The sequence below is a fragment of the Terrapene carolina genome, unplaced genomic scaffold, assembly GCF_002925995.2.
Source record: "Terrapene carolina triunguis isolate 2854851 unplaced genomic scaffold, T_m_triunguis-2.0 Scaffold194, whole genome shotgun sequence".
In the NCBI taxonomy this organism is placed as follows: domain Eukaryota; kingdom Metazoa; phylum Chordata; order Testudines; family Emydidae; genus Terrapene; species Terrapene triunguis.
In genome coordinates, this window is record NW_020664545.1 from 10,862,374 (window position 1) to 10,884,362 (window position 21,989).

Here is a 21,989-nt window from a genome sequence, read left to right on the forward strand (position 1 = left end):
CCCCCCCCCCCCCCGCCAGCTCTGCGATACCCCTCACTCCCATCCTGCAGCTCCCCACTCCCAACTCACAGCCAATCCCTTCTACTCCAGTGTCGGAGGACTTGGGGACGGAGAGGGGAGGACAAGCTTAGTTTCTGGATCCTGTGACGCAGGGAGATGGAATCACCATGTATGATGCACACCGGATTCCTGAGGTTTGTTTGGGGGGAGGAGATGACCCTTCCCAGGGACCTGTCTGACAATCCAAACATCATCCATCCCTCCGGCACTGGCCGGAAGGAGCTGGGACAGTGCGAAAGGGCGTTAGCCGGATCTGAACCCCACAGGACTCCGCCCATACCCCAGGAACAGAGGCTGCTGGCACTCAATGGCCACCGTTCTCCTCCTGGCTGAGAGACACTTTCCCACCTTCCCCTGTATCGGGAGTCCCAGGGTCAGTCCCAGCTTGGAGGGGTGACACCCCTCACCCAGCCCCATCACCTGGGGAGCAGGACACTCTGCTCTTTGGGAAGGGGAGTGCAGGGGAAGGAGGGTCCCAGATGACCCGAGGCAGCTCAGCCGCATCCCCGACACTAGCACAGAAATGAAAACAAAGGGGATCAAAGATGAGAAGCGTATGGAAAACCTGCCTCTGTCCGCCGAGCAGATGGGCCTCAGCAGCTTACGCTGGGGATAGAGGGCAAAGCTGCAGCGTCATGGTTACAATGAGAGCTGCACACACTCCCCCACTCCTGTCCTTCCAGGCCAGCTGGGCCCCTCCCCAGTGCTCTGCACGCACAGCTGCTCCTTACCTGCATTTCCGAGCTGTTTGTAAAACCGATATTCCAGATGCAGCTGTGGGGCTCGGGATTTTATCGGTTCCTTGTGGGGAGCGAGAGAAAGAGAGAGGAGGTGAGCAAATGAGCGGGCCGTGCAGGGTCTCAGGAAGGGCTGATTACTTCAGGCAAGGCAAATGGCTGCAGCACATTTTACAGCTCACCCAAACGTTCATTACAGAGCAGAGAAGGGGTCTGGTCTATGGGAAGTTGGCATGAAATGGAGACCAACCCTCAGGGGTGGACATCTGATCCACTGGGCAATTTTCTTAATTTACAGGAAATGAATCGAAACCAAAGAATGAGACGGGGAGAGAATGTAGGTCCCTGCGTGAGAGAGAACGGACATGGCAGGAAATGGTCCCAACGAGGGACCGGCATCACCACAAAGCACAAGGCCTCAGTTACACGAAGGCCAGGGTGATGCAAAGGGTCTGAGGTATAATGGAGACTCCAGGCCAGAGATGATGATCTCTCTCCTCTGACTTTGTTTCTGGTCAGTCGCTTTTGGGGCAGGGAGGGAGGAGAAAGGCTGGAGAATCTGTACCTTGGCAATCCCACTCACTTCTGGCACCAGGGGCCAAGAGGCAGAGTAACTGAGCAGGAAACCTGCCCCTGGGACTCTCTCTCTGACAGAATCTCTCTTAGCACCAGGAACCTCAGGGATGCTGTATTCCGTCCAGCCTTTCATTAAAGGCCTCTCTGGTCTTTGGCAAACTGCGCCGTACGGTCGCTTCCTTCCCAAAGCCCTGGGCTTAGTGGCAAGGCCACGTGGCTGCTCGAAGCCAGTGTGTTCGGTGCCCAAACGGTTTTATTGCAATGCATTCCCCAAAGCAGGGGCCAGGCACATGGGGATTTGCCACCGGACAGCTCGGGCACACAGGGTGAGAATTCCTAAAACCCTCGGCTGGAGCTTTGGGGAGTTTCACCAGCAGTTGCCCTGGGAGGAGAGTTAGGTCAATGCCCCGTGCTTTAGCCACCCCCTCTGGGGAACCCTGAAAGTGCCAAGCAGGGAGAGCAGAGCCAATTACACCCCTAGAGCCTGGGGCACCGGACGAGGGGGAAGGCTCAGATTAGGAGGCAGCGAGGGGCAATGTCTGTGCAGCTAGGACAGCACCGGCTCACACAGGAGCAGTTCCATTAGCTCCACAAACAGATGAGGTTTTCATCCCCCCACACCCCAGTCTCCCACTCACCTAAGCTACAAAGGGACACTCGAGTTCCTGCTGTTGAGTGGAAGGCTCTGCCATGCAAGGTTTCTCTACCCTTCTCGGCACATCTACCCCACGATGCCAGTTCTGGGGTATGTGGACTTGGGCCCTTTCCCCCTACCCTTCCTGGCCTGCACTCCAGATATGGGCTGGGGCCAGTCCCAACAGTGGAGTGCTGCTCAAGCAGAGAAATGCAGCTTCCACAGGTGAGTTTGTTAGACACCTCGTGATGGGAGGGGACTGCAGGAAGGGAGACAGCAACAGGCTGCCTGTTCCCTCTGCTGCTAGGCCAATGCAAGGGGAGGCTGAGCAGGAGGCAGCCTTGTCCCAAGTGGCATGGCAAGAAACGCAGTGCTAGGGAAAGGTACCGATGGGAACCTAGGAGGGGATACTGAAGCTCCCCGAGTGCGTCTCATCCTGACCTGGATAACGCAAGGTCCATGGCTCTTTCACTCTTGGTCTCTCTGCTGAGACTCCCCGGTACCAATCGTAGAGATGGCTAGTGTGTGGCGGACACTAGGAAAGTTCTGGAGTTGCCATGATCCAGCTGAGTCAACAGAGCTTCAGAGCCACACGCTTCTCACGCCCAAACCTCATGGCTTGGTGACTGCAATAATTGCTTTGCATGCACTAGGTTCTCAACCACCGCCTAACACATCTTACATAGCCTCTATGTAACAACTGGTTCAGCTAGAGACATTTTAACCCATTAGTAAAAGGCCAGGCTCTGAAACACTAGCTAACCTGGACAGCACACTGAGAGGGAAGGAAAAGAAACTCACCAATTTTATAGCTACGTATTCATTCGTGTAGAGATTCTTCCCTGCAGAAAGAGATGAGAGAAATAACATTGGGAGCGAGTGAAACTTACAAACAACCCCCAGGTGTCAAATGCAGCAGGCTGGGAACAAGCCAAATTCTCTAGCAAGCTCTTATTTTTAAAAGCATCCCCAGCAGGTCAGGCGGTTTGCAGAGAAGCGAATGGGGAGATCTTTGTCCCCTCGGTTCGTAACAAGGAACAGTCTCTGTACAGTTAGCGACAGGGTGTGCTGCAGTTCTTTATTCCCAAGGCAGCACACTCGGATTCACTTGCTATTTGGAAGCTACAAGTTGTTCGGGTGACTGGTGAGGCGCTGGGAATGGAGAGGTCCCCATATGTAATGTTCTCTCAGGATGGAAGCAGTGCATGCTGGGACCTGTAGTTTTTCCAGGCCTCATCTCTGCAATAAGTAGGTGAAGGTACTTTCAATCTATTGCATTTTATGGAAGTTGGCACAGCCCCCAGCAAGTTACCAAGGTGCCCTGCGCTGCTAGAAAAGTCTGGGCATGGCCCTTAGCTCACCGTGAACTAGCAACGTGGGACTGCAAACATCCGCAGTGGGGAGGGAGGGGGGTTTCCTGCTCCTCCAGCAGCAGAGGGTCTTGTGCAATAGCAGATGAGCCTTGGCCTTACCTCACAGCTCCTTCATCTCAAAATGGGACACAAGCCCCAAAGCTAGGACACCGCAAACAGCAGCCCAGGATGAGAACGGCGCAGGGCGTCTCTCCTTAAAGCACATCTGCTGCTCTGTGTTTGTACAGCACCTGGCACAATGAGGCCCTCAGGCACTGCTGTAATTACCACATTACTACTACTAACGAACCATTGCTTCTCTGGAGCCCCGGGTCCCAGTGGGAGCGGAACGGCTACTTGCCATGATAACTGCGCTCCTCTGGGGAGATGGCCTGCACAGACCCACTCTGCAGGTGCACCCGCACATGAGCTTGGAGCCCCATGGGGCTATCCCGGCTTCAATCCCACCCCAGGGTATTCAGAGGGGCACCACCATCACCATGGGAACAAAGGGTCCGCTAGGCTCTGCAGAACTCTGGTTTGCTGCCTGCGGCAGTCAGCAGAGAACAAGCAGCAGTTGGGCTGTCCGCCCTTATCTAGCCCCAGGGCAAGCTTCCCCAAGGGACAGCACCATTTAGAAGGCCCAAGCCCAACAGCCTCCCTCACGGCCAACCCATTGGGGATGGAACCGGGCACCTCCAGAACCGAACGCAGGAGTCTCTGCAGCTGCAGCTAAAAAGCTGGACTCCATAGCTGGTGCTGTAACAGACGCGTACCCTCTGTGTATTGGGGACGTGTAATACATTGGGTCGCAAAGGTTTACATGCAGCCTCTGCGGAGCAGATCCATGCAGGGAATCACCTCAGAGAGCAGAAGGGAGCTCCTTTGAACACCCAGTCCCTTTACTTAGCCCAAGGCTCCAGTTACAGCAGAGGATTAGTTTTTGCTCGATGATACACTAGGGACGGCCAGCACTGCCCCCAGGGGTCTGTCTAGTCCCATCGCGCTGGGGTCTTTTCCTTGTGTGTAACATCTGACCGCAAACAACTTTCACTTAGCCACAGCCTCCCCATCCCGCGCCTCAGAGGAACACCACCCTAGGGAGGGAGCGGTTCCCCTTCTGCAGCCGGGGGAGCAGGGCAGCACGACGCTGGGTTAAACCCCAGGGCCAGCCATTTCCATGGGACTGAGCTGGATTTGAGTGCAAATCTCAGGAAACGGCAAGGGCAGGACCCTAGTCTCCTCACATCGATACAGGGCCCTTACAGAGCCCCGAGATGGTGCCCAACGGTAGATAATGCACAAAATGGATTTAGTTACATGATTCCAACACGCGCGACCAAGTGGCTAGAGCACAGGATTCCCGGGCTCCATTCCAGCCTGACCCATTGTATCACCTCAGGCAAGTCGCATCTCTTGCTCTGTGCCTCAGTTTCCGCATCCATACAATGGGGATAACAATTCTTCGCTCTCACCACAGCTCTTTTAATCAGTAGATCTCAAGTAATAACAATGTTTTCATCCCGCAGAGGGGGAAGGAAGGGGGAAATCAGCGATGGCTGGTCACGTACTCTGAGATGGAAGGCTAAGATATGGGAAACTTGCCTGCCGGCCTAAAGCTGGGGAAGGGAATGCTGCACAGCTGGGGCTGATAGTGGAACCTTCACCATCAACAGGGCTTGGAAATTCATTTATCTGAAGGGCGGCAGATTCTCAGTCCAAGTTCTAGATTTGCTACAGTTCTGAAGGCGAAATTTCCTGTTTTTCCTGAATGGGGGTCGGGGATGTCCACACACATCACTCCCAAGCCATGGCACCGTTCTGGTTTATAACAACTGTAGTGCGGCCAATGCTCACGTGTGACCAGCCTAGCAGGCTCTGCTAATTTCCAGGCCACTCAAAAGCTGTTCTCTCACTGTCCTGGCTTGGGACAGTTCAGAGTCACATTGCCCCTGAAGGAGTTTTGGCGGAGGCAGAATTCCTCACCTGCTGCTAGATTCCTTCCTGCAGTGCAGCATCTTCCCCACAGCTTTGCGAGGTCCAGGAGCACTGGGGACAGGGCATGGCCTAACTCCTTCCCACCCCAGCTGGGGAGTCTGGTGCCCTAAAGGTTGTAAGGAGGAAGCAATCCCTATTGTCCAGAGATCTCCATCTCAGGGTGCATTGTTATTTACACCACTCAGTTATCTGTTACAGGTGGGCACAGAATGCTGGGTGCCCTCTATCTCATCCCAACCCACGCCCCGTGCTCCCCATCTGTGGCACGCATGATGCATGGATGACAGACCCGTGCGATGACCTTGACCTCTCTGGGCTGGGAGACTGTAGCCTGTTTGTTGGGTACTCATCTCCCCAGGGCAGACACGTAGCAGACGTCTCCTGGCTAGTAACCGTCAGAGCAAGAGGGGAGTTGTCATTAAATGACGTATATATTTAGAAAGAGAAGGGACAGATGGGAATACAGAGCAGCGTTGACCCTTGCGCTGCCTACGGCAACAGGGGGTAGCAATATTCACACATGTGACTAGCAGTGGCCAAGGTTTTCCCAAGTGACTAGTGATTTTAGGTGTCCAGCTAGAAATGCCTGAAAGGGGCCTGATTCCCAGAGAGGGTACTCAGCATTTTTTGGAAGACAGGTGCTTTTAAGGTGTCTCCAGTAGGCTCCCAAAATCGCCAGTCACTTTGGAAAATCGTGGCCAGTGTCCTCAGTTTATAGTTGCCTCTTGCTAGCCACAGCCTCCCTGGCATTGGACTGGAAGTCCGGGCCCCCTCCGTCTCCTGTCCCACAAAGCTGAGCTCAGCACCTGCAGATGTTAGCCATGGGAAGCCAGGGCTGCCTCTAGCCTTCTCCCCTCTGGGTACATCAAAGAGTTTTTTAAACTCCAGTTAATGGATTGCTAATTAACAGGAGTCATCCACCACATCAGCATGACCCTGGTCACTCCACAACTGCTTGTTCTGGGCTCCCACACGCCAAATGAGCAGGTACAAATGTGAGAGAGGTAACTCAAGTTACCAGGTAAATTGGTTAACTCCAGGTAAAAAGCCACTAGCATAAACAACCCCTTTGTCAGCTAGTGGGTCAGGGCAACATTCAGATTCCAACACCTCGAGGGACCATCACGATCATCTAGTCTGACCTCCTCCAACTTGCAAGCCAGAGATCCACCCTGCATAATCTCTGCACCAAGTCCATAACTTCTGGCTGAGCTAGAGCAACTCTCTTACAAGATATCCAGTCTTTAAATCCAGACCACAAGTGATGGAGAATGCCCCGCAGCCCACAGTAAATTGGTCTAACGGTTAATTACTCTCATTGTTAAAAAATTGTGCCTTATTTTAGGTAAGTCACGAAGATTCTACATAGAGTGTCAGAAACAGACTCATCAACCCAATACCAAAATATGAACCTCTCCCCTTCGAAAGCCAGCAACTCTAGCAACGCTGTACTTTTTATTTTGATAGCATCCTTTAATTGATATGCATATGTATAAAGTATTGTGTCCATACACTGCTAGTGCACCCAGGGAGATGGTCCGAGGTAGTGACCACAAGACGCAGTATTCCCTGACAGCATTTTCTTTCTAACTCTGTCCCCCTATTGCCATTGGCGCTCACAGGCTGGAGCTTTTGAAGAAGCTGGCCTGCTTTCCCTTTGCAACGAACAATGGAAACAGCAGAAGGCACCTCCAGGCTGAGAACACAGTACCTCCTGGTGCTTGGCCAGCAGGTGGCAGGGAAAAATGCCTTGTCCCTCCACCTGTTTAAAGGAGAAAGGGCCACAGTGGAAACCGAAGCAGCGAGATTTACCCAAAATCTTTGTGTTGGAAGAGAATTAGAGTCACGTTAAAGCTGTATTTAACTTCTGCACAAGCAGGAAATGCGAATCATTATCATTCAGCTCAGCAGGACCGCTGGAGTGCGCATGTCACATACCTGCAGTCTAGGGAAAAGGAAAACCTAGGGATTATTATTACAGCCTAAAGCATCTCTGACTTTAAAAGCCAAAACAAACTTTTTGCACAAGCCTATCACCCTTCCCTCTGCCCCTTAATGCTTTGCACAACCTCTCCGGCAGAAGGCACGGATTTGTGAGCCAGTCTGAAAAGGTTCTTCTCAGAGTGGCGCTTGATGTGCACAGCTGAGGAAGAGTTCATAGAGCCATGAACTGGGGCTGGAAGGGGAACCATCCTTCAGAATATAAATTACAGGAGACTTATTTAAACCTTCCATGGGACTCCGGGAAATTTCAGCCAAAGCTGGGTGCCTCAAATTTAGCACCTCAGTAAGTGGCCTGAATATCAAAGATGCAGCACACGGCGAACACCCGGGGCTTATAAAGGAAGCTGCACCATACTACAGGGTTTATACCGCAGCCAGTGCCAAGCAGGCATACACCTTATATGAATCCTTTAACACATTTCTATCACATCACCCCTGAGCCTGGTTAGGAAGAGAATTCAATGGGGTCTGTTTCCAAAAGGATCTAAACTCCCATTTCACTCATCTCCTTCCAGAATAAATACCTAGCTCTCTGAATGTACTGGAGCTAATCACTGCAGTTTGCCTTTAAGAGGTGGACGACTGAACGGAAGTGAGATTCAGGCACAGCTAAGCAGCATGCGTATCAGCTTTACGTGCACAGGTCTCATTTCTGACTCGTTGTGACTAAATTACTCAGACACAGCTCTTGGTGCCCACCAGAAGCAGCAATAACCCTCTTCTTGTGACAGCTGCTGTGAAACTGTGTCCCCAGTAGAATGACGAGGAGAGGAATGCACGGGAGATATGAGCAGAATTGCTCCTACTGGGTATAATTTTCCATGAGGTGTTGGCTGGCCTTTCGAGGAGCCGAACCCTGCCCCATGACAGAGCAATGCTGCATTTCAAACCAATCCACCTTCACCACCGTAGTAGTAGGAAGGATGGTTTAATGGAGAGCGCGCTGGGCTCAGGAGACCTGGATTCAATTCCCAGCTCAGCCACAGATCTTGGCTCCCTGCACGATCTTTGGCAGGTCACGCCAGCAATGCTATGCCTCAGCTGTCCATCTGTCAAGTGAGAATAATACTTCCCCTCTCCTTACAGGAATGTGGAGATTGATGCGGAGCTGCTCAGGTATTATGGTGAGGGCCAGATAAGGACCAGTATCTATTCTAGACAGATGACATGAGACAGTACAGGAAGATGTGTGGACCAGCTACAGAATGGGAGCCAGGACTCATGAGTTCTAACTTTCACCAACACAGCCTCTGTGCCCATTTTACAGCTAGGAAAAAACAAGTCAAGGGGCCAAATGCTTGAGCAGTGCTCCAAGGAGAGAGAGAGAGAGAGAGAGAGAGCACTCTGTAATGATCAATGCATGGATGGAAGGTACTAAAGCAAGGCAAAGGATTATGGGTATCAGCATCAGCTCCTCGGTGTGTGTGAATTCTCTCATGAGCTGGCACTTGCCCCACAACTCTTAGGAAAAACTCAGTGGTGCTGCATAAGGTGAGAGCCTCTGGCCCAGTGAACATGGGCTGGATGGGAGGGGCCTTTGTGCAATCCTGAAATGCCTGATCTGTTCAAACTCTCCCCCCTCACCCCCCAGCTCTAAGCTCCTTTACAGCGGCTGCTGTCTCCGATACACAGTACATGGAAACAGTCCAGTAAACAGAGGAACACAGGGAGGATTAACACATCCAGGGAGATTCTCTTTCATTCAGCATAACCTCAGCATTTTGCAAACGCCACAAGAGGTGTGTGTGTGTGGGGGGGGTGAATGGGGGGGGCAGGGAGTATAGAAAGTAAACAGGGAGCCAGTGGCAGAAGCTTCTCTCCCCCTACTCCTTGGGTCAGGTGCTGGAACTAGAGGTGCGGCCACACCCCCTGGATTGAAGTGGCTTCCATAATATATAGGGTTTACAGTTTGGTTGAACGGCTCTCAGCACCCCCACTATACAAATTGTTCCCGTACCACTGCCCTGGGTTGGACTGTGGGGAACCTTAAGTGCTATCGGGGCAAGGTGGGGGCTGGCATCCCACCCCATCCTGGGATCAACGCTGGCTGAGCCAATGCTGAGGCTTGCAGCAGCTACAAAAGGTTCTGTAATGTAACAGAGTTCTCCTTGAGTCCTCCATGGCATCATTCATAGAATATTCGGGTTGGAAGAGACCTCAGAAGGTCATCTAGTCCAACCCCCTGCTCAAAGCAGGACCTAATCCCCAACTAAATCATCCCAGCCAGGGCTTTATCAAGCCGGGCCTTAAAAACCTCCAAGGAAGGAGATTCCACCACCTCCCTAGGTAACCCATTCCAGTGCTTCACCACCCTCCTAGTGAAATAGTGTTTCCTAATATCCAACCTAGACCTCCCCCACTGCAACTTGAGACCATTGCTTCTTGTTCTGTCAGGACAGCCACAACTGCTGGACACGTAAAGTGGGGGCATCGCCTTGCCACTGATGGGTGAGTTAAGTGGTAGTGGGAGGAACTGCCCTGGTCCTCAAGACTCCCTGCCATTTATGGGGGGGGGGGGGTAAGGAAGGGGTTACAGTCCCATTCAAAGGAGCTTTTCTCTCACCCGTTGTTGCGTGACAGGCCCATAGAAACCAGACCATCCCAGGGATCAGTGAATCCAGCCCCCTACACCAGGCTCTCACACAACAGGCCTTGGCCTCTCACCTCGTTCCGTTTTAGTTCTCCCAGTCCCAGGTGTTACCTGTACTGAACAAAGGCCCTTTTAACCTGCTTAGAACCAATGCAAACTACTGTCTCCAGCATGCTGGATCACTCCACCCACCCCTGAAACGCAGCCATCCCTAGTATGGAACGCAGCAGCTTTTTAACAGCTACAGTATGTGATAATTGAGGACAGGAAGTGAAGGATCCACTTGACACTGCAAGGAGAACGGAGACATGGACCAAAATCACCAACACTGGACTTTTGCTGGATGATAGGGACTACAGCCGAGACCTTCAAAGACCTAGAAATCAATGAGAGTTAGGTGCCAAAACACCTCTGACGATCTGGGCCTAACATCCTCCCTCTTCCGCAAAGGCTCATGGTGAACCGGACCCCTGTGCTAACCTCTTCTCTGCTGGACTGGGGCACTTGGGCAGTACTGGCTCAGCCCGAACACCACCACTGCCTCTGCCTGGTTTTCCCCAGGCAATCTTCCATCCCACTACTGCCCAAGCCACAGGCTGTTGCAGCTTTAGATGTCAGCTGAAGGGAGAGGCCACAATATATGACGAACGATGTTCAAATACAAACTCCACTCAGACTTTCCAGGAGTGAACAAATGCCAGGAAAAGTCTCTTGCAGCTCATCCCAGCCCAGCTCTTAGCCTGTGGGGCACTCAACCCTCCAGCGACCCCACGAGCACTTGGAGACAACAGCTCATGTGATGGGGATCACTATCCTCAACCTGCATATACTGACTTCAGGTCACATCTTGCAGTTCAGCTGCTGCTGCCCTAGCTGCCTCATGTCACTACAACCAGCTGATGGTCAAAACCAGGAGTCTCTAAGTCCCGGCCCGCGGACCATCTGCGGCCCGAGAACCTCCCCACTGCGGCCCACGGAGGAGAGATGCATGCAGACATACTGCCGGCAATGTCTGCTGCAGGCACTTCCCCCCGCAGCTCCCATTGGCTGGATGAGAGGGACAGAGATATCATCACTAGTCGCTGGGCAGAGTCAGCTATGGAGGCTGCATCACTAGTTGCCAGGCAGAATCAGCCATGGAGGCAGCATCATTTTTTTCCACAATGAATATAAACAAGTCAAAATACCGAACACAACTCTCTGATGCACACCTTGCTGCAATCCTGAAGGTTTCAACTGCTCAGTCACTGAGGCCAAACATCAACAAACTGAAAGAACTGAAGCGTTGCCAGGTGTCTGGCAAACACTAAAAACTCTCTGGCAGGCGAAGAATTTAATAAAGCTGTCATTCAACTTTATACTTTCTAAGAAAATCGAAATAAAAAATAGAATATAAATGTTTTCTTTTCTGAACACCATCTTCAGTGACATTATTAGCACGCTGGGAGGATTTGAGGACTGGCCCTGGCCCTAAGGTAAATTGAGTTTGAGACCCCTGGTCAAAACGATGCAATTTTGTCCTACTGGGGAGGGGGAGACCTGAGGCGGGCAATGCAAGGGGATTTGCCCCCTGCTTACACAAGACTGCAGAGGGAGGAGAGTGTATGAAATATCTTGAAGGAAACCCAACGGGGATGACAGGACCAGAACTCAGGAAAAGTGACAGCAATATAACTGATGCAGCGCAGCATCCAGCACATGCAAGCAAATGCCCTGCTGGTGGGGTAGGGGAGTTGGAGGGAATGTAATTGTTCTAAATGAGAACAAGTTAGTGTGGCTGGATAGAGATGCAAATGAGAGATGTATCATCACTGCCCTCTGCTGGCTGAGTTTGTCAATTACCCAGTCTGTATCAGCCCCCTCGATAGGGTGTTATAATACACCAATACTCAGCATCACCCTCAGCCAGGTGCTATGCTGGTGCACAGAGTTACACAGCACCTTGCTTACACTTCTGGTCCTGGGACTGAATCACGTAATCACGTAAGAAAGATGTGGAGAAATTGGAAAGGGTCCAGAGAAGAGCAACAAGAATGATTAAGGGTCTTGAGAACATGATCTATGAAGGAAGGCTGAAAGAATTGGGTTTGTTTAGTTTGGAAAAAGAGAAGACTAAGAGGGGACATGATAGCAGTTTTCAGGTATCTAAAAGGGCGTCATAAGGAGGAGGGAGAAAACTTGTTCACCTTAGCCTCTAAGGATAGAACAAGAAGCAATGGGCTTAAACTGCAGCAAGGGAGGTGTAGGTTGGACATTAGGAAAAAGTTCCTAACTGTCAGGATGGTTAAACACTGGAATAAATTGCCTAGGGAGGTTGTGGAGTCTCCATCTCTGGAGATATTTAAGAGTAGGTTAGAAAAGTCTATCAGGGATGGTCTAGACAGTATTTGGTCCTGCCATGCGGGCAGGGGACTGAACTCGATGACCTCTCGAGGTCCCTTCCAGTCCTAGAATCTATGAATCTATAAATCCGCAGGCGGGTCCGAAAAGGGCAGGTAAATTGTACTGTAACCCAGCCAATCAGGACTAGTTCCGTGCCTCCAACAAAACAGCTAGAGAGGGGTGGGAGCCCGGGGAAGGGTTTGATCATTATTAACTGTTGATCTAGCCCCCCAGAGCGTACTAGGTGCTGAAAGACAGAGCACTGCCCTATGGAGCTTGCAGTCTAAAGAAACAAAAATATGAGAAAAAGAAGAGTGGGAGGGCTAGGCCTCCTGGGTTCTCTTTCCCCAGGGACTGCCATCCACAATGTGGGAACCCCTCCTTGAGCTGTCTGCTAGAAGGGAGTTAGGATCACCTTGGAAAATGGTTCTGGTGGTTTTCTATTTTCCCTGCCCTCCTCTGCATGCTTCACAAAGAGAGATCTTTAATATTATAACAGTCCATAGGCAACCATGGGGGGAACCACACGTCTGCTAGTGACATGTCAGGAAGCGCCAGAGAATCTGCATGAGTGAATGTGGTTTTTAGAAAAAAAAAAATGTCGAGATGAGAGCTACTGAAAAACAAAAAATATTTTGGTTTGTGGCACTGGCTGATGCAAGGTGTTGCTTGTTCTGCACAGAAGCAAGACGCTTGGAGGAAACGTCTACAGCCGGAGGAAGGTTACACTGGGGTAGGAATATACCACAGAGGCATAACTAGGCACAAGAGCATTTAAACCCTTCCAGTTTGTCACAATATCACTGGTAAAAGCTAGGGTGTGCATTTCTCTGAACCCTTAAATAATTTTCCCACCTGCCCCTCTCCCTTCCAAAATGAGCTTGGACAGTGCCATTTTGACACCTGCTTCCGCATGTCACACCAGCCTTCCTCTGACCTTTTAATCACACATGCTCCAAGCACAAGGAGATAAATGGGGGTCTTGAGGCTAAGTCAGTGGACTGGGGACAAGGGCACGATTCCCGGCTCTGCCACAGACCCCCTGAAGGACCGTAGCAGGAGGCACATCCCCTCTGTGCCAGTTTCCCATCCCACCCCTTGTCTGTTTAGATCATCAGCAATTTGGGGCAGCGACTGTCTCTCATTATGCATACAGACAGTACAGAGCAAGACAGCCCCGATCTCAGGCGGTGCCTCTAGGTATACTAAAAAATTACACTTCCTCTTTCCTCATTCCACTGGTTGCATGAAAGAAACCAGCACAGCTGTGTGTAAAGGCAGGCACAGGCATATGCAATGAATTTGAAGAGGACAACTTAAAACTGGCGCCAAAAGTAAATAATCCACAACGGCTCCTCCAGATCAACAGAAAATGGTTTCCATAATTAAAAAAATGAATACAGATCCCAATGAAAACAGCTTTCTTTAAAACAACTCCCTCCCCTGCAGTGTCTGAAACCCAATCAGCACCAAGAACCTGAATGGGAAACTGGTTTTCAATGCCTTTCAAGACAGTTAAGTCCAAAGCAGACTACAAAGAGTTGCCAAGGGATCTCACAAAACTGGGTGATTGGGAAACAAAATGGCAGATGAAATTCAATGTTGATAAATGCAAAATAATGCATATTGGCAAACATAAACCCAACTGTCCATACAAACGGATGGAGTCTAAATTAACTGTTACCACTCAAGAAAGATCTTAGAGTCACTGCGGACAGTTCTGAAAACATTCACTCAATGAGCAGCAGCAGTCAAAAAAAAAGCTAACAATGTTAGGAACCATTAGGAAAGGAATAGATAATAGACAGAAAATATCATAATGCCACTCTATAAATCCACAGCACACCCTCACCATTAATACTGCGTGCAGTTCTGGTCACCTCATCTCAAAAAAGAAACATTAGAATTGTAAAAAGTACAGAGAAGGGCAACACAAATGATTAGGGGTATGGAACAGCTTCCATCTGAGCAGAGATTAAAGACTGGCACTGTTCAGCTTGGAAAAGAGACAACTAAGTGGCTACGACAGAGGTCTATAAAATCATGACTGGTGTGGAGAAAGTAAATAAGGAAGGGTTATTTACCCCCTTCACATAATACAGGAACCAGGGGTCATCCAATTAAATTAATAGGCGGCAGGTTTAAAACAAACAAAAGGAAGCACTTCACTCAACACACAGTCAGCCTGTGGAGCTGGTTGACAGAGAATGTTGTGAAGGGCAAAAATATAACTGGGTTCAAAAAAAGAATTAGATAAGTTCTTGAAGGATTGGTCCATCAATGGCTATTAGCCCCATGCTCTGGGTGTCCCTAAAGCTGACTGCCAGATGCGGGGACTGGATCACTTGATAACTGCCCATATCTGTTCATTCCCTCTGAACCAATGATGGCTAATGCCAGGTGCAAGTCAAGATACTGCATGGCCATTCCTATGCTTCAACCAAGAGAAACGCACAAAGTAAACAGGCCATAACTGGCGTCGATCAGTGAAATGGGTTAATGCGCTACAGTGTAATCAAGGGAAAGGGACTGGTTTGTAAGCAACATAAGGATTTTTTTCCCAGTGTCTCTTTAAAAAAAATGAAGTGCTTTTGAAAAAGCATATACGTAAACTATAGCTGGAGCTAAGAGCCCAATTCCCAGGGACACTGAAGGCTCTATGAGGTTAACAGGATACCAAGGCAGCCTTCAAAATGACAGCCAGGTACATTTTGAAGCGAACTGGAAAGTTTGTAGCTATCACAATCACTTTTCTACCTTTCTGAAACGGATGCACTTAGGGTATGTCTACACAGCAACTAGACACCCGCGGCTGGCCCATGCCAGCTAACTCAGGCTCACGCTGTGAGGCGGTTTCATTGATGTGTAGATTTCCGGGGTCAGGCTGAAGCTCTGGGACCCTCCCACCCTGCAGAGTCCTAGGGCCTGGGGTGAGTCTGCACTGGCCTTGCCTCTGTTGCTATCACTAGTTCAGTTCCATCGCTGGTAGCAAAGGCACTAACATGAAGTGTGGACAAGGCTGCTGGGGTCTTACCTGTGCTATGCAAGCATGCTCCGAATGGGTATGGATGTCACCGCCACACCACTCTGGTGGAACTGGCAGGGCAGGGACATTTTGGGAAAAAGGGCTTGATCTAGCCAGGGCAGGCGTTTCACTGTAGCCCTCTGTCCTGCTTCAGAGATGTCAGAGCTTTACAGGAGATGCAGATCGAGGCACGAACCATGGTCTGGTTGGGACCAAGAAAATTCTGGCTCATGTCTCGAAGTGCCCTCGTTGTCAGTTTAAGGCTGCTACAACTGACCAAAACATCGCTGTGGGGACTGTTTAACTTGAAACTTTTTAAAAGCAAAAATTGCCCCTTCCCTTCTCCCATCCTGCCACTCAGCGAGGGGCGCGGGGGAGGGGAGAATTAAACGTTCACAGAAAATTTTGAGAAAAAAAAAACGTTTTCAAGATTTACCACAAAATATAATTCCCACTTTTCAACTGGCTCAAAAAACCCCAGCCAGTGTTCTGGGGACCAGCACAAAGTTGATGGGCAGCCGCAAAGGGAAAATGCAGCTGCAAAGTACTTTGAGCAGGTGCTTGGAGAGTTTCAGTCTCAGCTGGAATCAACTTATTTATTCTCTCCCTCCCCCCAGTATTTCTTTTATCAACCAGTTGAGAAGCAGGCGGCATTCTGGGCTCGGGCAGCATGCCCACTCCCCCAAAGAACAGTACAGGACACCCTAAAAGGAGACAAGCCTATAAGTCAGTCTGAGGTGGGCACACATCCCCTCCCTCTTAGGTCTCTTCACTAGACACCCGACGGACAATACCCTACAGGCATCTGGGCTTTCCAAGCAAGATCACCCCATGAGACTGAGCCCAGACATACAGCCACTGCGTCTGGGGCTCGGACCCTCTTAAAGGCTGGATTCCAAATGCAGCAGCATAGACCAAGGGCACAGGGCTCATCAATGGGCAGCAAGCTGAGCCCAAGATGTGCTAGATCAAGCCCTTAGAGCCTCTAGCAAGAGGTCATTATCATATACACAAGACAGGAGGAGTGCAAAGGCTGGGAGGACACAGGGCAGAGTTAAGCTTCTTTGGGCGACCTTAACTCTGCAAAGCCACTTAAAAAATAGTTTACTCTTAACTTTGGACTTTCCAGGCTAACTTTTTGTTAAGACAGCTACAACACCCTCAGTAAAGTGCCAATCCCTCTATCATGGATGGTTCCACAACAGACCCAGAGAGCGGCAAACATAAGTCTCTTGCTCAGACGACAAAAATGGGTTTTAAAATTATTCACACTTCCACTGCAAGGCCACTGCAGGAAATGCACAGATAAGTGAAGTCCTGTGCAAGTGGTTACCCAGAACCACTGATGGACAGACACCCAGCTGAATAAAGGCTCAGCTAGGAAATAGACACACAATACCGGGAACATGAGAGCACTTTGAGGCCTCACCCAAGGTCAACGGCCCTACATGAAGAGGACTCATTGCTGACCTTCCCAGCCTGATATCCCGGGATTTACATGATTGCTAATCGATTGGTCCTCATGCCCATTTCCCGGACAGGATGACGCAGCCATGCACGGACAGTGGGGGTCTGGAGATCCTTGCAAAGGAGCACTAGATTAAAGTACTGCATGTAGTTTTTAACATTTCTACACTAATAGAGAGCAGGGTAACCATCCTCCTGTGAAGGCAGAAGCCTCACTCCAGGGACTCAGGCCTCCATTCAGTCTCATGTGAGATACTCCCCTAGATTCCAAGGGGGAAGAGAATCAGGCCTTGATGCACAGTATCCTACACAGCCATTGCAAACGAGTACTCACAGCTGCCTATCTTCCTAGCTGCTGCTCCTTGGCTAGCACTCTGTCATGCACGGCAGTGCTTTTCCTCTACTCCCTTTGGGCACAAGCCACCCTGGTAACAAGCCAGTCTCCCGGCTCTCATCCTTAACTTGTGGCAGCCAGAGAAAGCAGATGGCTGCACACTTCACAACCTCTCTGCAGAGTAAGCCGCTGGGCCAGAGCCCGGTGCCAGGGCCGCTTTGGAAGAGGTGGCACGTGGCCCATTGGCCACCCCTGCTCTAAACAGCTTCCTCCTGCTTCAGATTTCAGAAGGCAGCAGCGTTGGGCTCTGCTGTGGAAGCAGCCAGGTCAAGGCATTAGGCGGATTGTAGCGCTGGCCCTTGGTAACTAGCTGGAAGGGGGTAAGTAGTGGGGGACATAGGGTGTTCTTGCAGCTCCCACCATACTCTCCAGCTGCAGCTGCTGCATTCTGAAACATGCCTAAGGGCAGGAGGTGGCCTCAAGTTTCCAGCAAAGCAATTAAACTGGTGGGATGGGGGAGGAGCCGTGGTGGTGGTGGGTGTGGGTGTGGGTGTGTGGAGGGGGAAGGCCACTGCTGCTGGCTGGCCTGGATGAGCAGGCGAGTCACCATGGCTGGATCTGCATCCAAGAGGAAAGGGCACAACCTCCTAGGCAGCCAAAGGATACCAGTGCTGGATACCTGGGAACAAGCCCCAGAGATTGTTGAACCCCTGGACAGTAAGAGTGCGGACGTCCTCTGGAGACGAGGAAGTTGTGGCTCCTATCAGTTCCTCAAATGACCTCTGCTTTTCTACCAGCCTCGCTCACACACAGTTTGAGGCAGTTCCTCTCCACCCAAGCCCCGGTTTCCCTCCAAAACGAGGCCAGCAGGGTGACATCACTGTGGGCGGGCCAAGAAAGGCGACTGGAAGCACATTGGTGGCACTGCAGCACCCGGCAGCTTCTTGGTCAGTCTCACAAACCCGGCTCTGCGGAAGGACTGTTCATTTTCCTGCTGTCCTGGTTTCAGTGTGTACACGGTTATAAGCCAGTGAAGAAGTTCTGTCTGTATAGCCTGTAAGTTCTTTGGGGCAGGAACTGCCTCTCTCCCTATGTGTCTGTACAACACAAAAGGGACCTGATCTCAACTGGGGCCTTGAAGTGTTACTGTACCATACCTAGACCAGTGGTTTTCAACCTCTGGGTCCACAGACTATGTTTAAGATTTCCAAAGGGGTTCACAACCCCATTCAAAATGTTTTAGGGGTCTGCAGATGAAAAAAAGGTTGAAAACCCCTGCCCTAGACAATAAGAGACATTGGGAACCAGAAACTCCTGCTGTCTGGCTTTCATTCCCCTTCTGGCTTTCAGCATATCCCTTAAGCCAGTGTTTCCCAAACTTGTTCCGCCGCTTGTGCAGAGAAAGCCCGTGGTGGGCCGGGCCGGTTTGTTTACCTGTCGCGTCCGCAGGTTCGGCCGATCACGGCTCCCAGTGGCCGCGGTTTGCTGCTCCAGGCCAATGGAGCTTCCAGCGGCTCCCACTGGCCTGGAGCAGCGAACCGTGGCCACTGGGAGCCGCGATCAGCCGAACCTGCGGACGCGGCAGGTAAACAAACCGGCCCGGCCCACCAGGGGCTTTCCCTACACAAGCGGTGTCCCAACTTTGGGAAACACTGCCTTAAGCCAACATTTTCAGATGTGGCTTCTGATTTTCAGCACCTCCCCCAAATGGGGCAATCAAGATCTAAGGCGCCTCCCCTCCCCAAATAACACGTAGCACCAGCTTTTAAAAGTCAGGTGGTAAAGCTGGTCAATGTTACAAACAAGAAGTTGTGCGTGGAAAATTTTCCTTTCTGAAATGGACCATTTTTCTATGTTTTTTCCTCCCCCAAAACTGAAACTGTTCTGAGAACACACAAGACAATTTAATTTTGGTCATGAAAAGTTTCTATAATGTTTTCAAAAGAAGGAAGTTTCCCTTCAAACTGGAAACATGTCCAAAAGTCTGTTTTTTAAAATCCAAAACTAATTTTGGATTTTGCAACCAGTTCTGCTTTGGGTGCTTCATTTCCCCCAGGACAAATCTTGGCAACTCTGCTACCAAGGACTGCTGCGGGGATTAGTGTGTGCACAAACAAAGAGCACTAGATATTCTCAGTTACATTTGACACCGACTACATTAGTCTCTGTCCTAGGTCCTCCACCATGGCTGAATCAAAGATCTCTGCCATTATCTGCTGGCTTCTCCCACCTTGTCCCCCACACCCTCCCCAAAGAGGATGGCATTATTTGATTTCTCTCTGAGCAGGCAGTGTTTTCTCCAGTCATTTGGTGTCACTTTGGTTCCTTTGCACATGCTCTGGCATGCACATGGATCAAGGCTTGCATTTTTGATGAGTGACTACTTTCATTTGGCTCCTGAAAGCGTTCTTGAGCCTTGAAATAAGTTAACGGCATATGTGAGAAGGAAGTAAATTGGATTTTAGGAGCAAGCAGACCAAATTGCTCTGGCCTACACCTCTGTACTGGGACACTCCCCATCCAGCCCAATGGCCCGTTTCATCATGCCATTTAACAGACAAGCATCAGTGTATTACTGGATGTGTGGGCCTTCTAGAATAACTGCATGCAGGGACTTGAACGTCAATGGCAAGTAGAAATCAATCCCAACAAGCACCATTAACCTCTGCAGAATCCCAAATTCCAGTGGAAGAAGAAAAGTTCCTTTTCTAGCCCTCATGGTTTCAAGCATAACCATGCACATAGGAACCAATGCAGTGCCACCTTCCTGATTCTGCAAGCAGCCTGTCTTGGGCCTCTACTGCTGCTCAGACCTTGCCAATATGTAGCAAAGTGAATGCAGACCATGGCTTTACCCATTTATACTGCTGCTATTCAGAGCCTTGTAAGCAGCTGTGAAACTGACAAATCTGGTCAATTTCTTTCTGCAGCAGCTTGAGAAGTCTCTGATGGGCAGCAGATGCAGGAATTGAAGCTATTTATTGGGGACGTGATCCTAAAGAAAGAGAGGCTGGGGAAGGGGCACAACAGCAAAGACATACACTGGAGCAGCCAGAGGGTTGAGAGAAAGCAGAGTGGAGACCCCTCCTCAATTGCAACAGACTGCAGGAGGGGAACAGCTGCAGAGCCAGTCCCATACAAATCAACCCCAGGCCTCGCAGCAATCATTTGGCTGGGAGGTGGGTAGAGGGGAAATCCAAAAGAGTCAGTTCTTCTCACTCCCAGCAGGCTGAGGTGGTTTGTGGGTTGGAGTGGGAGGCTTCCCATTTATCACACATATACTGGCTGAAGGCTGACATACCAGCAAGTCCAGAAATCACAACCTGGCAGGGCAGTACATGTTACTGCAGGAATTTCTACCAGCCAAGCGATGTTCCAGGTGGAGAATATCAGGCCAGCAGGAGGGGGAGTTGGCAGGATTTCTCCACAGCTGGGGATCTTCAGCAGTCAGATTTCTCACTTCATCTCAGCCCCGGATTGCATTCAATGCAGCAGCTGCAGGGCTGGGGTAGCTCCCTACACTGGGACTGTTTCACTCCCTGCACTGGGAGCAGCAGGTGAGGGAATGCCTTGCAGGGTTTGGCTGTGACCCTCCCTGTTCCCTCATGACACTGTAAGTTGCTGCATGTAGCCTTCCACGGCTAGTCTGATTTTGGGAGGAGGGATCTGAGCTGCTCCCCAAGATTCAGGGAGACAGACTTCCCACTTCCCCGAAGGCAGGAACCACTTGGCTTGGTTTTAAACACAGCCTTTTCCCAAGCTTTGCAATTAAGCTGCGATCACATCAGGGAGTTTGGGAGCAGGCTGGTTTGCCAGGCACCACCAAGTCTGTTGCGCTAGGCAGAGCTAGCATTAACTCAACGCAGCCAAAGTCAGCCTGTTGAACGCAGGGAGGTGGGCATGCTCTGTCCCTCCCTCCAGCCATACTGCCTCACAGGCTGCACAACTTCAGACATCATCCCGCTTGCTGGTTCTTCTCCCAGGCAGATGGTGTGAAGCGAAGCCCACATCTAGCTTTAGGTTCAGTCTGAAGAGATACAGGTTGGGGTAACAGGCACCACTGGAGTCCCTGAAACTGCCAACTATCTCTTGGGAATGAGCTACATCAATTCTCCCTCGAACGCAGTTAATTTTCCAAATATTCTCCGCCTGGGCCAAAATCTTTGCCTGGCAAATACTAGTTCAACACACTGAAGTCCAATTCACATTCCTAGAGGCACTGTAGAGCAACAGAAGACTGCAAAGGGCTTTTCACAACCGCAGGACACCAGTGCAGAGAACGCCAAGCCAAGAGTTACAGCTTGGCGAAAACCGGCCGGTGAGCTTTTTTTGTTTTTTTGACAAGCAAATGGCCCTCTCCCCGTCCTCCCCACCGTCAAAAAATTTTGCTTTGTTCAAAGTTTCCTGATTTTTTGGGCAAAAAAAAATAAAAAAAAGGAAAGCGCCCAAGGATATTTAAAAAAAATATTTTTCAAAATCTCTCTCAGAAAATACTGTTTTCCAACCATCTCTACTGAGAGCTAAACACTTTTGGCTACTGCAGCTGTATGTTCTGTCCAACAGCAAATATTCATTCCCACCCTTTTCCCAGGTGCTGTTAGCAGATGCTCTCTAACACAGCCTGCCCCCAACTCCATTCTCCCTCTGATCTTCTCCCTTCAAGGGTCTGCCCTTACTTATAGGAAGCCGCCTGGTGGTCAAGAGACTCCTGTCCACACTGTTCTTCCCAGGCGGAGAAGAAAGGAGAAGCCGTACGCTGCAACCCATGAGGAACAGACATTTGCTGGAGTTTAGTGGAGCACATGATATAGATTCACAGATTCCAAAGCC

The 21,989-nt window shown here is 50.4% G+C and overlaps 1 protein-coding gene across 3 annotated transcripts in view; it reads right to left on the reverse strand.

Moving 5' to 3' along the window:
* CSNK1G2 (casein kinase 1 gamma 2) overlaps positions 1 to 21,989 on the reverse strand; it is a 97,696-nt gene that overhangs the window by 19,888 nt on the left and 55,819 nt on the right. For all 3 annotated transcript variants that reach the window (XM_024208221.3, XM_024208219.2, XM_024208220.2), the window contains exons 3-4: positions 2,809 to 2,849; positions 792 to 861 (exon numbers count right to left, since the gene is read on the reverse strand). In XM_024208221.3, coding sequence (XP_024063989.1) covers positions 792 to 861; positions 2,809 to 2,849 — 111 coding nt within the window. The remainder of the gene's footprint in view (positions 1 to 791; positions 862 to 2,808; positions 2,850 to 21,989) is intronic.